Here is a 15,266-nt window from a genome sequence, read left to right as displayed (position 1 = left end):
TGATGTCCAGTTATATGTTAGTTAGTTATGTGTTAGTGTCTGTAATGACGATCTGTTAAAAATCAGTAAATGGGCGAGAATTAATGGTCTACAGTTAAATCCGAAAAAATCTAAATGCCTGGTATTATATAAAAAGAAAATTAACTCACTCAATCTAGAGAAATTGAAACTCAGCAATGAGCATATTGATTATGTCAAGAAGGCAAATAACTTAGGAATCACCATCAATGAGACTCTATCCTGGCATAATCACGTTAACAATGCAGTAGGAAGAACTTATAGTGCACTAAGGCATCTCTCTTTGACGCAGAATTTCCTCCCAGGCAAACTCAAGCTTCTTATTGCAAAGTCATACCTGATACCCTCATTATTTTATGAGATTGAGTTATTTGGAATAAATTAAAAGTCGCCTTCAACAGCATTGCGCGATATGTCTATAACATTAAACGAAGAGAGTCTATAACGACATACGCTAACAAAATTTTTAACCTGACTCTTCACTCGTGGATAAAACTTAGGACTCTAATTTTCTTGCATAGAACCATTAATCGTAAAGAACCGAACTATCTGTATAACATAATCTCATTTAATTCATCAAGAAGAACCAATAATATAGTTTGCGAGAGATATAGATTATCCAGTTTAGAAAAGCACTTTTTCATCTTTGCTGTTCGTCTGTGGAACGAGCTACCACATAACTTAAAAATAATCAGCAACGAGACGCATTTTAGAACTAGAATTGAAGCACACTTCCAAAAGTATAACTAATTGAAAAACAAAAAGCACTAAACCTATACTATACATTTACATTCATTAGGCAACTCTCTTGTACCAATATAATGATAACGATAAGAGCAAAAGAAAAATCACCTTAAATTTACATATGTATTAATAATAATATAAAAACAGGAAAAAAAAAACCGAAAGAAAAACAAGCCTTAAATTTATGTATTAATAATATTAATCTTATAAAAGTAGGTTAAGTAGGTTATAAACATCACTATTCATTTTATCTAAGAAAATTGCATACTTTGTGACTAGTTCATTAATTTATAAGAAATCTTCTTGTCGTACTAGGAATTAATAAACAAACAAACAAACATAAATAAAAAAAATATTTTTAAACTAATATTTTAGTCCAAGATGCCGTATGTGAATACGCAGAAAATGTGTATTTTGGAATTTCCCTCCCTCCTCCCTCTCCCCATCAAATCGTAATTCCCGAAATTCTTGGAATTTCGAACTCAAATTTTGCAAATACCCCCAGTTAGTGATTATGTGTCCATATGCCATGTTATTATGATAGACCGATTTAACAAGAAGCTCTGTTTGGTGCTTTGGTTGACTGCAAACATGCTCACACGGACACGCATAGACATAGGCATTCACATATATGCAATTGGTTTGTACATGTACAATTATACATCCTTTACGTGAGTTCGAATACCGAGAGAGGTAAAATCGATCAAAAAATTTTTTTTTAATTTTCTTCTTACAGAGTATTTCAAAGTCGGGACATTTGACTTTAACTTTTTTACTTGTTTTTGCATTCTTTTATAGAATGTATAAAAACCAAATTTTTAGTTGATTAGTGAGAAAATGCAGATTCTTCAAACAAACTTTTGAGCTCGTTTTCCCCCACTTGGAGCTGGAATTTACCAAAAATTAGTGCTCATCTAGACTATGATGGGATACTTGAGCTTCAATTTCTGTGGGGTGTTGATTGTGTTGTTATGCAGTGTTTTTTGAATTCTTTTATAGAAGCCAATTGTTTATTCGCACACGTGCGGTAGTGCGAATCGGCAGGAAGATTGCGGTCCTGACGAGTTAAGCTAAAGGACGCTTGTTGTCCTTCTGTTGATCAAGTCGGGACCCTAGTGGTCCGGCTTGATGTTAGGTGGACACTCGTGGTCCGTTTAATTAAAGGCACTTGTGACCCTGCTGCTTCAGGGGAACCTCGAGGTCCAGTAGGTGCGAGTAACACCGGTTGTCCTGGTTATCTAGAGTGAAACGACGCAGGACGTTTGTAGTGACCAAGGATTCCGGATGGCAATCCTTGGGAGCATGTAGTCAACATGGTAGTCGGTAACAGGCCGTTCGTTGATAATTTGCATACTGATTTTATTCTTACAAATCATGGCTTACATAACCATGCTTAAAACTAGCATATGACTATTTATGTACATTTAATATTTCTATGTGTTGGCGGTTTCACCATAATGATGCCCAAGCATATATTTTGAGCTTAAGTATGCTGGTGTCAGCCCTATGACCTGATTGTTGGTCTTATACTGAGGTAGCAGAATAATATGTGTCTTATTCTTGCTTATTATTGCCTATGTTGACTGGCTAGTGTCAATGCACCTGTAATTCGTGCAGACTATGGTCCCAATATTATCTATGCTAAAACAATATGGGTGTACAAAGATTGCGACCTTTCGCAATTTATTATTATTACGCATGGTGCGTGAATATGGCTTCGCAATCGCATTTCTTGTGCTTAGTATACACCTTCATGTGCTCTGGATGGTCAATTCATGTAACCTACAGGTGCACTGAATTGCCGGCACTGTTTATGCCGCGTCACAACACTAATCAAATTAAAATTGCAGATTTTTCATCCAATCTTTTGAGCCCGTTTTCCCCCCTTTGGCGTTCGAATTTTTTCTTAGTGCCCATCTACACCATAAAAGACAATTTTTGTCCAAATTTCATAAACAGTTTTTATTGTATTCTTTATGAGAGTATACAAACTAAGTTTTTCGGATTAAAAATTAACATTTTTCATACAAACGTTGAAGCCAGTGTTGCGCTCTTTGGATCTCGAAATTTCAAAGGCCCCTTCTTAGTGCTTCACTGTGAGAGGGATCTTGTGTCCAAATTTCAGCTTCCTAGCTCTTACCGTTTGGGCTGTGCGTTGATTGCCAATCAGCCAGTCAGTCAGGATATATATATATATATATATATATATATATATATATATATATATATATATATATATATATATATATATATATACTATACATGAAATGTACAAGAGTAAAGTATATATTCTTGATCAGCATGACAAAACGAGTCGATCTACCCCTGTCTGTCCGTATGAACACCTGGATCTGAGAAACTATAAGAACTAGAGGCACCAAATTTTGCACAAATATGCCTTATGTGTACGCTATACGAGTTTGTGTTAAATTTTTTGTTGTTGATTTTTCTCCCCTTTGGGGTTTTTTTCCGTTACGCCATTCGTATAATCGCCTATGTATATCTCGGAGACTATAAGACCTAGGGACATAAAATTTAAAGTCCAAGATGCCTTATGTGAATACGCAGAAAATGTGTTTTTTTGGAATTCCCCTTCAACCCCATCCCCCCCCCCCACGCAATTAGTGATCTTCCATAGCTCCCGTAATTCCTGGAATTTCGAACTCAAATTGCAGTGATTATGTGTCCGTATGCCAAGTTTCACTATAATAGACCATTTTAACAAGAAGTTATAGCCATAAATATATTTGCTGCCAAAGCGCTGCCCGCAGCTGTTGCGGAGATCTAAGAGTTGAACCCGCTTGACTCTACCATTCCTTTTTTGACTTTCATAACTTCTTTTTTCGAATTTATTCCAAAATAAGGGGGAAAAAAACATAGTGCATGGTTCAAATCTTTACGGCTTACACTTACACAAATAGCTACCCATAGACACAATGTTGATGTATGTATGTATATGTATTCTATTGAAACTGTACGACTTTATATATATTATTTATTATTTAATTAATTTTTTTTTAAAATGTTTTAACAATATATTAAGAAACCTTTTTGTTCTTGTGGGAGGAAATACAAGGTAGTTAAGAGCATTCCTCTCTTGTTTAGATACATTTTTAGTTAGCCGACCTCACATTTCTTTGGATTTCTCTGCACCAATTCCAATAAGTATGCGGATGATTCTTTTTTGCATCTTTCTTGTGCCTCATTGTGATGAATTTCTGGAATTAACTTTTAAATGTATAAAAATAAAATATTAAGTTCAAAGAACAAATGTTGGATCTTAATATCGTACCACCGTCGGTAGGGTCTGTCCTTCACCGTGTAAATTTTGCGTGACATTGCGTTGCCTATTAAAACCCGGTGATAATAGTTTTATTTATACGTTCCGCCAAGTTTAGAACGAAAATATTGTAATGAACTTGTTAAATGTTCTGAATTTCCAGGTAAATATATAGCGTAATTTCCTCCTTTAAGCATTTTAATCGTCTGTAATTCCTTAGAAAGATTTCCCAGTGTCTCAATAGGTCTTTTAGAATTTCCATGAACATCCATATTTTGGTCGCTTTTATGTAACATCCAATTATTGTTGTAATCAAAGCTATTTATGTAAATATTATCTAAATTCTCTTGGTTAGATTTCTGAAGGCTTTCATAGTCGCATATCTTTATTAAAAGGATCGAATATTAAAAATAATGTGAATAATATACCATCAACTCTTGGATATTTTGTTATTTAATACATACATTGCCTGTTTGAAAACAATCTCTGTCATAGTGTATTTTGCAATTTTTAGGAAGTGAAATACTAATAAGACGCACAGGTGACATGAAGCTGGAATCCCGGCTAAGTTCTTGTGATTTTTTTCCAAAAAGCAGCAAACCGTCACATTCTTTAGATCGGCTTTCATCTGAGCTTGAGTCATACTCAGCTGTTAGAGCCTGATTGGTTTCATCATTTTTATCACCGAAATCTTTTTCTTGAGCTACAGATCTTTTTGAATTGTACAATTTCGGTATTTTGAATATTTGAACCATTCTTCTTGGCCTTATTGGAAGTTCCTCATTTAAATTGTTAAAAATACCTTTATTTATATTGGACTGTGTAATATCCGACAAATTTTTGTTTAAATTATTGTATGTATTTTTATTTATAGTAAGTCCATCTATTTCTAAAAGATTGTGCCATGCTAGCTCTGGGCTAAATGATAGCAAGTCCACTTGTGGGCGACGGGGAAGAGTAGGGCGAATGCGCACTAGTAACCCGTTGTCATCGATATTCTCTTCAATCCGTATCAACTTATAAAAATTACTTTTACATTGGGGAAAAAATGATGCTTCATCTTCGTTATACACATTTTTTTTAACTATGGAGGTAAAATTTGAGTTCTGTACTGACTGAAATTGTGCTATATCGTCCACTTGTTCGGTTGTTGGGGTATGCACGTCCATACCATAATAAAACCTGCGTTTGATTTTCGGAATCGAATTTGGCTCAATTGATTGATCGTAAGAACTATTTAACTTATCAACAGCAGAGCAGTTGTCCAGTTTTTCTGGATGAAAATGATTAAAAGTCCAATTTCGTCTGCTGCTATTAGCTTGACGAAATGTGGAGGGATCATAGTCGTTTAGGTGGTTCTCAATTTTCCTATTTGGCTTCAATTCGGCAGTATTTCTCTGGATTATATTGTTTGAATTCTGCGTTGGAATAAGTTTATCGACTGTTTTTGTTATATGTGTCTTTCCTCGGTCTGCATTCTTTGTATAAAGTTGTGGTCGTTGCCTAGATGAAAGCTGATCGCATATTGAAATGGAAATGCCAGATACCATGCCAGAATTAATTACCACAGGCGCTTCAGGGGCTCTACGCTTTTTGTTATATTTATTTTGTTTATTTGTTTTTCCCATTGATGCCAAGACATTTCTGGTATCTACTTTACAATCATTTATACACTTTTCTTTCAATTCAGGTTCCGAGTATGTCTGCCTTTTCATAAGATGCAAGTTTGAAATATTATTTTGTTTTTTTGGATCAAATTCTTTGGTATTTACATTAATATGCATCATCGTTTGAGAACGAGCAAACGTTGGACTCAAAAAGCATCTAGCTGTGGAAGACTTCTCAGAAGCGTGTATTAATGCACTAGACCGACGCATAGCGGTATTATCTTTTAGGTACATAGGCTTTGATCTACGTCCACTTATAGTTCCTCCAGAGCTCAGAATCGCCCCATTTTCTGTAACTCTTAAATTTAGAGATTCATTCACTTTGGGTAGAACTTTAAATTGTGAATCTAAGAAATTTGAGTTAATACTGTTACTTAGAGTCGGGATGGGCCTTTCCAAATCTCCACTAGATGTATTTTGCTGACCATTATGATTTCTGTCTCCATTCTTAGATACCTTGTAATTCCGATACGTAGTCTTACGTAGCTGGTTACATTGTGTTTCAATATTTGAGTTCACCTCTTTGCAAGACCCTTCTACTTGATGATTTGGCGTACTTTCCGAGCTTCCCATTATTATATCTAAAAGTAGAAAAAAAGGAGAATAAATTATATTCAGCCCTATACCTAGCCAACATATAGCACAATATTGAAAGAATTTCGTAAATTCGTAACTTTAAATTTTAAGAAATCCAGGAAAAGGTGGAGAATAGTTTTTTGTGAATGTACTTGAAATGTATATTAGGTTTGCGAGAGTTCTTATAGTCTCTGAGATCCAGGTGTTCATACGGACAGACAGAGACACATCCACGCCTCCTTCCGCCTGTTACATTTTTCATCTTTCGCCAACCTAGTATACGCTTGTACATTTCATGCAATATTAACCTTATAGTTTTTCTGAACAATCTGCATCAAAAATAATTTGCATATCCTATGTAAATATTATTAAATTAGCAAATTACTAAATGTATACATTATAACACTAACATTCACATAGCTTACAAAACAACCAAGCAACAGAGATTCCCAATTGGCTCACATAGAAAATTATATTTTTCGAACATCACACTTTGCTGAGTTAAGTCTTTCTTTGTGAGTCAAACGAAAGTCAAAGGTAAAATATATGTATAATAGACCCAATCCTTGTTTCAAATAAGTGCCTAATAACTGTGTATTAATTAAACTTGGTGAAAATTCTGTGTCCTCGATTGGGCAGGTCTGTTTTTTACTGAAAATGTGAATGGTTATAACTGCCATTTAACTAAATTTTTGTAATTTCTGAATTCAATTTGAAATGCTAGATTTTGCAGGGGGAAAACATAGATCGCCACAACAGGATGCAATTTTTGTCCAATTTATGGACATCGCGCAGAATTGCAACTGATGTTATAAAAAATGTTACAAGATCTAGGGACACAAAATTTTAGTCCCAAATGCTTTATGTGAATACGCAAAAAATGTGTATATTGGAATTTCGTTCCTTCCCGCCTCACCACCGCAATTCATGATTTTTCAAAACTTCTGTAATTCTTGGAATTATTAACTCAAATAATAATATATTAATATAAAAATAATATAATATAACTCAATAATGCTCAAGCAGACAGTGCTTCCGATGCCAACAGCCACATACATTGCTACATAAGGACAGCGGGACAGCGATTTCTAGAACTAAGAACCAATACCTTTTATTAGCAGCGGCACAGGTCAAAGTAGTAGGCCGCTATGGTTAGCACAAAATCGTGCGAGCATTACTGGATTCTGGATCCCAAGGCAACTTTGCATCCAGTCGCTTATTGAAAGACTTGAAATCCAACCATCGGCGACGATCACCAGAGATGAAGTACAAATGCCGATGGGGATGGAGTTAGCTGATCCTGAGTTCTACCGGTCTACCAAAATTGACTTGTTGATTGGTGCCGAATTTTATCACCGTCTGATGCAGCGTCATCAGTTACTACTACGAATTGGCCAACCCATATTACAACGTACTGCACTCGGATGGATTGGGGCTGTTACAAAGGGTCAATCCGGGCATACTGTCACAGTAGTAGAACATTCAGGGTAGTACTACAGGAAGCCTAAACGGACATCTACACCGACCATCCCTAAACGAATCTATGAGCCACGCATCCTAAATAACTTGGATCGCTCTACCTGGAGCCGACGACTGGTCATCAAAGCCGACAAATCAAGACCGAAATCGACCAACAATAAACCGACAAATCATGACTGAAATCGACCAATAATAAACGACAACATGGGAGTCAAACCGGCAATACCAACAAGTTTATCACCCACAAGATGGATTAACGCACTGTTGCTATTGGCGTTTTTATTACTATCCGCAGCCAGGCCTCCCAGAGTCAACGATATTAAGCTGTCAGATGCACCTGGCATACACTGTCAAGCAAAGCCACCCATGGCCACAGTAGATTCCCAATGGAAATTCGTTAGCTACAATGCCTGCGACCGTTATGGGAAGACATGAGGATTGTCAAGCAAGGCATTTAAACTTTACAGCGTCTATTTAATGATACTTCTCACCAAGGCCAGTTATGTCAGTCACTGCTCGAATTCCGGCCCCATGAGATGGATATCCTGCGACACAGGCGCCTATAAAAAGATGCACGCAACGCAGATCCGAACAAGAGATCATTAAACATTACCAACGGACTGTTTGGAACACTGGACTCAAGTTACGATACAAGACAGCGCACTCCACGCAAAAAAAATAAAACTAAATGCAGTACATTAACCTTACAAGTACTGGAGGCAGATTGGGACTGTGCATCCATCGACAAGCAGAACGTGAAAGGCAACCAAGGTTTAGTAAGCAGTCACTACGAATAACGCTAAGTACAGCCCAATTTACCATGTTGATGCAGCAAGCACAACTCACCATTCTGGCAATGCACTACTCGACATAAAGCCGGTTCCACTTAGCAGTAATCGCCACCATTGGCATCTACGTAACCCTGATCATCTCAATCGGCATCATGTTGTGGCTCCGACGTCAGCCACTGAGCGATACCAATACCGCCTTCTATCTGTCCTACACCGCAACCATCAGATCTGTAGCCCGTGCCAGACTGAGAGACGACAACCAACCCGCATCAGCTACCGGAATTAATATAAGTAAGCAAAGATTTAACACAATGACACCTATACATATATAGCATTTTACTTTTTCTAAACACTCACCATAAGAAAGGTGAGCAGATACTCAGAAGCAAACTACATTAAGAAGTAGTATAGTAGAAGAGCAAGCTTCAAAGAATTTTTTTCTGGAATAGTTAAGTACAAACGCACAATACCAACCGCCGGCTAAATGCTGACGCAACGCTCCCAAAATACATATAGCGATAGCATTTGCGATGTACGCATACTAATCACTACCGTAATATTAGTAGGTCAGCAACGTACTTGACCAGCAACAGTGTTGCCTATACGGCACTACCGGTCGCCACAAATCGACACATTCAACTGGTCTAAACGCACTTCGCGCTTGCAAAAGTTGATCTCGACTTCGCCTCAACGGCCGGTCATAGTGACCAACTTTACTGCATTAAACGAAATATTCAAGGCAGTCTTACAGAAAACAACTGCTGACATGCATATTTTGCTTCAGAAAACTGTGGTAGGCAAGTTATTAGAATCAAATGCAATTGACAATGTCTATATTTGCTCCATGCATAGCAAAATAGGTTGCGTAAATTGCGAAAAAATAAACAGAGCCAGCAGTTAAGTGCACCTGCATGTTACATTAATTGACCATCCAGGGCACATCTAAGCACAAAAAATTCAATTGATAAGCCATATTCACGCACCATGCGTAATAAGTTCGTAAATTGCTAATGGTCGCAATTTAGGGGGGAGAATGTTACGACGCGAATGAGTATATGGCATCTCATATACGCGATGAAAAAAGGCATTCATTAAAATATCTTAGCAACACATAATATACATATAAGTACACATAAACCTATACACACATATTGTTATAGCCTCTACCCAAAGGGTAAAAGGCTATACTAGTTTTGTGCGAATATATGTAACACACAGAAGGAGGCGTGGCAGACCCCACAAAGTATATATATTCCTGATCAGGGTCACAAGCCGAGTCGATATAGCCATGTCCGTTTGTCCGTCCGTCCGTCTGTCTGTATGAGCGCAAGGATCTCAGAAGGTACAAGAGCTAGAATGACCAAACTTGGTATCCAGGTTCCCCTGACCCCTAGGCAGGTTGTTTGTTTTTTTATTTTGATACACCCCCCCCACTGCCTTGTTTTTTTTATAACTTCCGTAATTCTTGGAATTTTGAAATCAGTAGTTACACCCAGTTAGTGCTTATGTGTCCGTGTGCCAAGTATCATCATGATAGGTCAATTCTGAAGAAAGTTGTAGCCATAAATAAAATCGCTGCTCATGCGCTGCCGGCAGAGCTGCAGCAGCTGCCCGCAGCTGTTGTTTTTGTGTTTGCTGCTTTGGTTTAACTTCGTGCTGCATACATACACGTATATAAAGACGTGTAGGCACGTGATGTAAATGTATGCTGTTAAAACTGAACATAAATATGTCTTCTAATTTAATTTAATTAATTAATTCAATTTTTTTAAATAATTTAATTTAAAAAAAAAAAAATTTTTTTTTAAATTTTCCTTTTTTGTGGAGAGTACAGGCTATTTTACTTTCGGGCCTGCTCGACTATAGCGTTCTCCCTTGTTTTAGCATAGATAACTTTGGCACCATAGTCTACACGCGCACACGAATTACAGGTGCATTGACACTGGCCAGCCAACATAAGCAATAATAATAAGCAAGAATAAGCAGAATAAGACCAACAATGAGATATAGGTCATAGTTCCGTGCACTGCACATACATATAAGGTTATAAGCCAAATTGAGCTGACACCAGCATACTTAAACTCACAATATATGCTTGCACATCATTATTGTGAAACCGCCAACACATCGAAATGGTAAATGTAAATATTCATAAGCTAGTTTTAAGCATGGCTATATAAGCCATGAATTGTTAGAATAAAGTCAGTATGCAATTTATCAATGAACGACCAGTTACTTTGGGTTAATACAGGAGCCATTGATGTTTTATCACGTCAACTACCACTTTGAACTACATGCTCCCAAGGATTGCCAGCCGGTATCCTTGGTCACTCCAAGCACTCTCCATCCGGTTCAGGATTCTGGTGCAGCTCGCTATTAAGTACGAAACTAAACCAAACGTCCTGCGTCGTTTCACTCAAGCGCAACCAGGACAATCGGTGTCACTCGAACTTACTGGACCGCGAGGGTCCACTGAAACAACAGGCGCCCAAGAGCCTTTAATTAAACGGACCACGAGTGTCCACACAAACATCAAACCGAACCACTGGGATCCCGCCTTGATCAACAGTAGGACCACAAGCATCCTTTAAATTAAACTCGTGACGACAACTATCATCCTGCCTGTCGAAAGTCCGCACGTGTGCGAATAAACACCGCCATTTAGTGATTATGTGTCCGTATACTAAGTTTCAGCCATATATATAATATTTGGCCAAGCGCAGCCCGCAACTGTTGTTGTTGTTGCTGCTTTGGTTCAACATTTTGCTGCATGCACACAGTCCCGAATAGACACGAGCATAGACACAATTCCTTAAATGTCTAATTATACACCTTTTAGAAGAGTTCGAATATCAAGGGTGGAAAATTCTTTTTTTATTTTCTTCAAAATTTGTATAATTCTACTACACATACAAATATGAGCTTGAAATTCTAGCAGTAGTTGAGGCCTTATGAAAGTTCCGCGTTTGTTTACTAGGCTTTCCTTTTAAACTCATTACGGACTGTAATGCCTTGGCGAAAACAATGGAGAAAAAAGGCAAAAAGACAGACGCACTCAGTCTCTACCCCGTAATGATGATCAATGAGAGCAGCATACACAGCAAACTGAAATATGTGCAGTCACAGGATGACGAATTAAAAGCTATTATTGACATTTTAGCTGAAAAGTTGACTCACAATAATTACTTTCTAAAGCACGACGTCTTGCATAAACTTGTAGGAGACAACGAACTTATTGTTGCACCTGTGGGCATGCAAACATAATTTATTAAAATCGCTCACTCAAGAAAACAAAAGAAATTATAGGCAAGGAATTCTATATGCCGAAACTTTTGCAAACAAACAAAACAATTGCAAAAATATTTCCAATAGAAAGCAGGGAAGAAAGGAAGGATTACGTACAATATTGATTTCCTAGGTCCGCTTGAATCGACACACAAAAAACTATAAACACATACTGGCAGTGATAGACAGCTTAACCAAAGTTTGTCAGCTTTATACGACAAAAACGAGGTAGTTTTAAAGCTACAAGAGCAGAACAATGTGTTTGCTAACCCGATACACATAATATCCGACAAAGGTTCCGCATTCACAGCAGGCGAGTTCCGGTAGTATTGCGAAAGTGAAGGGATTAAGCATCATACTATCATGACTGGCCTCCCACGTGCCAATGGCCAAGTTGATAGGTTGAACTCAACAATCATGCGCATTAAATCTAACATCAAGATAAGAGAAATTATATGTGTCTTTCCTCGGTCTGCATTCTTTGTATAAAGTTGTGGTCGTTGCCTAGATGAAAGCTGATCGCATATTGAAATGGAAATGCCAGATACCATGCCAGAATTAATTACCACAGGCGCTTCAGGGGCTCTACGCTTTTTGTTATATTTATTTTGTTTATTTGTTTTTCCCATTGATGCCAAGACATTTCTGGTATCTACTTTACAATCATTTATACACTTTTCTTTCAATTCAGGTTCCGAGTATGTCTGCCTTTTCATAAGATGCAAGTTTGAAATATTATTTTGTTTTTTTGGATCAAATTCTTTGGTATTTACATTAATATGCATCATCGTTTGAGAACGAGCAAACGTTGGACTCAAAAAGCATCTAGCTGTGGAAGACTTCTCAGAAGCGTGTATTAATGCACTAGACCGACGCATAGCGGTATTATCTTTTAGGTACATAGGCTTTGATCTACGTCCACTTATAGTTCCTCCAGAGCTCAGAATCGCCCCATTTTCTGTAACTCTTAAATTTAGAGATTCATTCACTTTGGGTAGAACTTTAAATTGTGAATCTAAGAAATTTGAGTTAATACTGTTACTTAGAGTCGGGATGGGCCTTTCCAAATCTCCACTAGATGTATTTTGCTGACCATTATGATTTCTGTCTCCATTCTTAGATACCTTGTAATTCCGATACGTAGTCTTACGTAGCTGGTTACATTGTGTTTCAATATTTGAGTTCACCTCTTTGCAAGACCCTTCTACTTGATGATTTGGCGTACTTTCCGAGCTTCCCATTATTATATCTAAAAGTAGAAAAAAAGGAGAATAAATTATATTCAGCCCTATACCTAGCCAACATATAGCACAATATTGAAAGAATTTCGTAAATTCGTAACTTTAAATTTTAAGAAATCCAGGAAAAGGTGGAGAATAGTTTTTTGTGAATGTACTTGAAATGTATATTAGGTTTGCGAGAGTTCTTATAGTCTCTGAGATCCAGGTGTTCATACGGACAGACAGAGACACATCCACGCCTCCTTCCGCCTGTTACATTTTTCATCTTTCGCCAACCTAGTATACGCTTGTACATTTCATGCAATATTAACCTTATAGTTTTTCTGAACAATCTGCATCAAAAATAATTTGCATATCCTATGTAAATATTATTAAATTAGCAAATTACTAAATGTATACATTATAACACTAACATTCACATAGCTTACAAAACAACCAAGCAACAGAGATTCCCAATTGGCTCACATAGAAAATTATATTTTTCGAACATCACACTTTGCTGAGTTAAGTCTTTCTTTGTGAGTCAAACGAAAGTCAAAGGTAAAATATATGTATAATAGACCCAATCCTTGTTTCAAATAAGTGCCTAATAACTGTGTATTAATTAAACTTGGTGAAAATTCTGTGTCCTCGATTGGGCAGGTCTGTTTTTTACTGAAAATGTGAATGGTTATAACTGCCATTTAACTAAATTTTTGTAATTTCTGAATTCAATTTGAAATGCTAGATTTTGCAGGGGGAAAACATAGATCGCCACAACAGGATGCAATTTTTGTCCAATTTATGGACATCGCGCAGAATTGCAACTGATGTTATAAAAAATGTTACAAGATCTAGGGACACAAAATTTTAGTCCCAAATGCTTTATGTGAATACGCAAAAAATGTGTATATTGGAATTTCGTTCCTTCCCGCCTCACCACCGCAATTCATGATTTTTCAAAACTTCTGTAATTCTTGGAATTATTAACTCAAATAATAATATATTAATATAAAAATAATATAATATAACTCAATAATGCTCAAGCAGACAGTGCTTCCGATGCCAACAGCCACATACATTGCTACATAAGGACAGCGGGACAGCGATTTCTAGAACTAAGAACCAATACCTTTTATTAGCAGCGGCACAGGTCAAAGTAGTAGGCCGCTATGGTTAGCACAAAATCGTGCGAGCATTACTGGATTCTGGATCCCAAGGCAACTTTGCATCCAGTCGCTTATTGAAAGACTTGAAATCCAACCATCGGCGACGATCACCAGAGATGAAGTACAAATGCCGATGGGGATGGAGTTAGCTGATCCTGAGTTCTACCGGTCTACCAAAATTGACTTGTTGATTGGTGCCGAATTTTATCACCGTCTGATGCAGCGTCATCAGTTACTACTACGAATTGGCCAACCCATATTACAACGTACTGCACTCGGATGGATTGGGGCTGTTACAAAGGGTCAATCCGGGCATACTGTCACAGTAGTAGAACATTCAGGGTAGTACTACAGGAAGCCTAAACGGACATCTACACCGACCATCCCTAAACGAATCTATGAGCCACGCATCCTAAATAACTTGGATCGCTCTACCTGGAGCCGACGACTGGTCATCAAAGCCGACAAATCAAGACCGAAATCGACCAACAATAAACCGACAAATCATGACTGAAATCGACCAATAATAAACGACAACATGGGAGTCAAACCGGCAATACCAACAAGTTTATCACCCACAAGATGGATTAACGCACTGTTGCTATTGGCGTTTTTATTACTATCCGCAGCCAGGCCTCCCAGAGTCAACGATATTAAGCTGTCAGATGCACCTGGCATACACTGTCAAGCAAAGCCACCCATGGCCACAGTAGATTCCCAATGGAAATTCGTTAGCTACAATGCCTGCGACCGTTATGGGAAGACATGAGGATTGTCAAGCAAGGCATTTAAACTTTACAGCGTCTATTTAATGATACTTCTCACCAAGGCCAGTTATGTCAGTCACTGCTCGAATTCCGGCCCCATGAGATGGATATCCTGCGACACAGGCGCCTATAAAAAGATGCACGCAACGCAGATCCGAACAAGAGATCATTAAACATTACCAACGGACTGTTTGGAACACTGGACTCAAGTTACGATACAAGACAGCGCACTCCACGCAAAAAAAATAAAACTAAATGCAGTACATTAAC

The 15,266-nt window shown here is 37.6% G+C and overlaps 1 protein-coding gene across 6 annotated transcripts in view; it reads right to left on the bottom strand.

Annotated features, from left to right (window-relative positions):
• Window positions 1–3,821: 3,821 nt before the first annotated feature.
• Window positions 3,822–15,266, bottom strand: part of LOC115633471 — a 48,443-nt gene continuing 36,998 nt past the window's right edge. Inside the window, exons 2-6 of one of the 6 annotated variants that reach the window (XM_030530934.1) lie at window positions 12,614–13,089; window positions 12,298–12,548; window positions 4,507–5,498; window positions 4,055–4,425; window positions 3,822–3,990 (exon numbers count right to left, since the gene is read on the bottom strand). In XM_030530934.1, the coding sequence (XP_030386794.1) occupies window positions 4,135–4,425; window positions 4,507–5,498; window positions 12,298–12,548; window positions 12,614–12,615 (1,536 nt within the window). In that variant the 5' untranslated portion in view covers window positions 12,616–13,089 and the 3' untranslated portion in view covers window positions 3,822–3,990; window positions 4,055–4,134. Of the gene's footprint in view, window positions 3,991–4,054; window positions 4,426–4,506; window positions 6,291–12,297; window positions 13,090–15,266 lie in introns of all 6 variants that reach the window. The other 5 variants (XM_030530933.1, XM_030530929.1, XM_030530931.1 and 2 more) reach the window with 5 other exon arrangements.

This window comes from Scaptodrosophila lebanonensis, unplaced genomic scaffold, assembly GCF_003285725.1.
Source record: "Scaptodrosophila lebanonensis strain 11010-0011.00,11010-0021.00 unplaced genomic scaffold, SlebRS2 tig00001423-arrow-arrow-pilon, whole genome shotgun sequence".
NCBI classification, from domain to species: Eukaryota; Metazoa; Arthropoda; class Insecta; order Diptera; family Drosophilidae; genus Scaptodrosophila; species Scaptodrosophila lebanonensis.
Note: the sequence above shows the minus strand (reverse complement) of the source record. Positions and strands in the feature narration are given on the sequence as shown.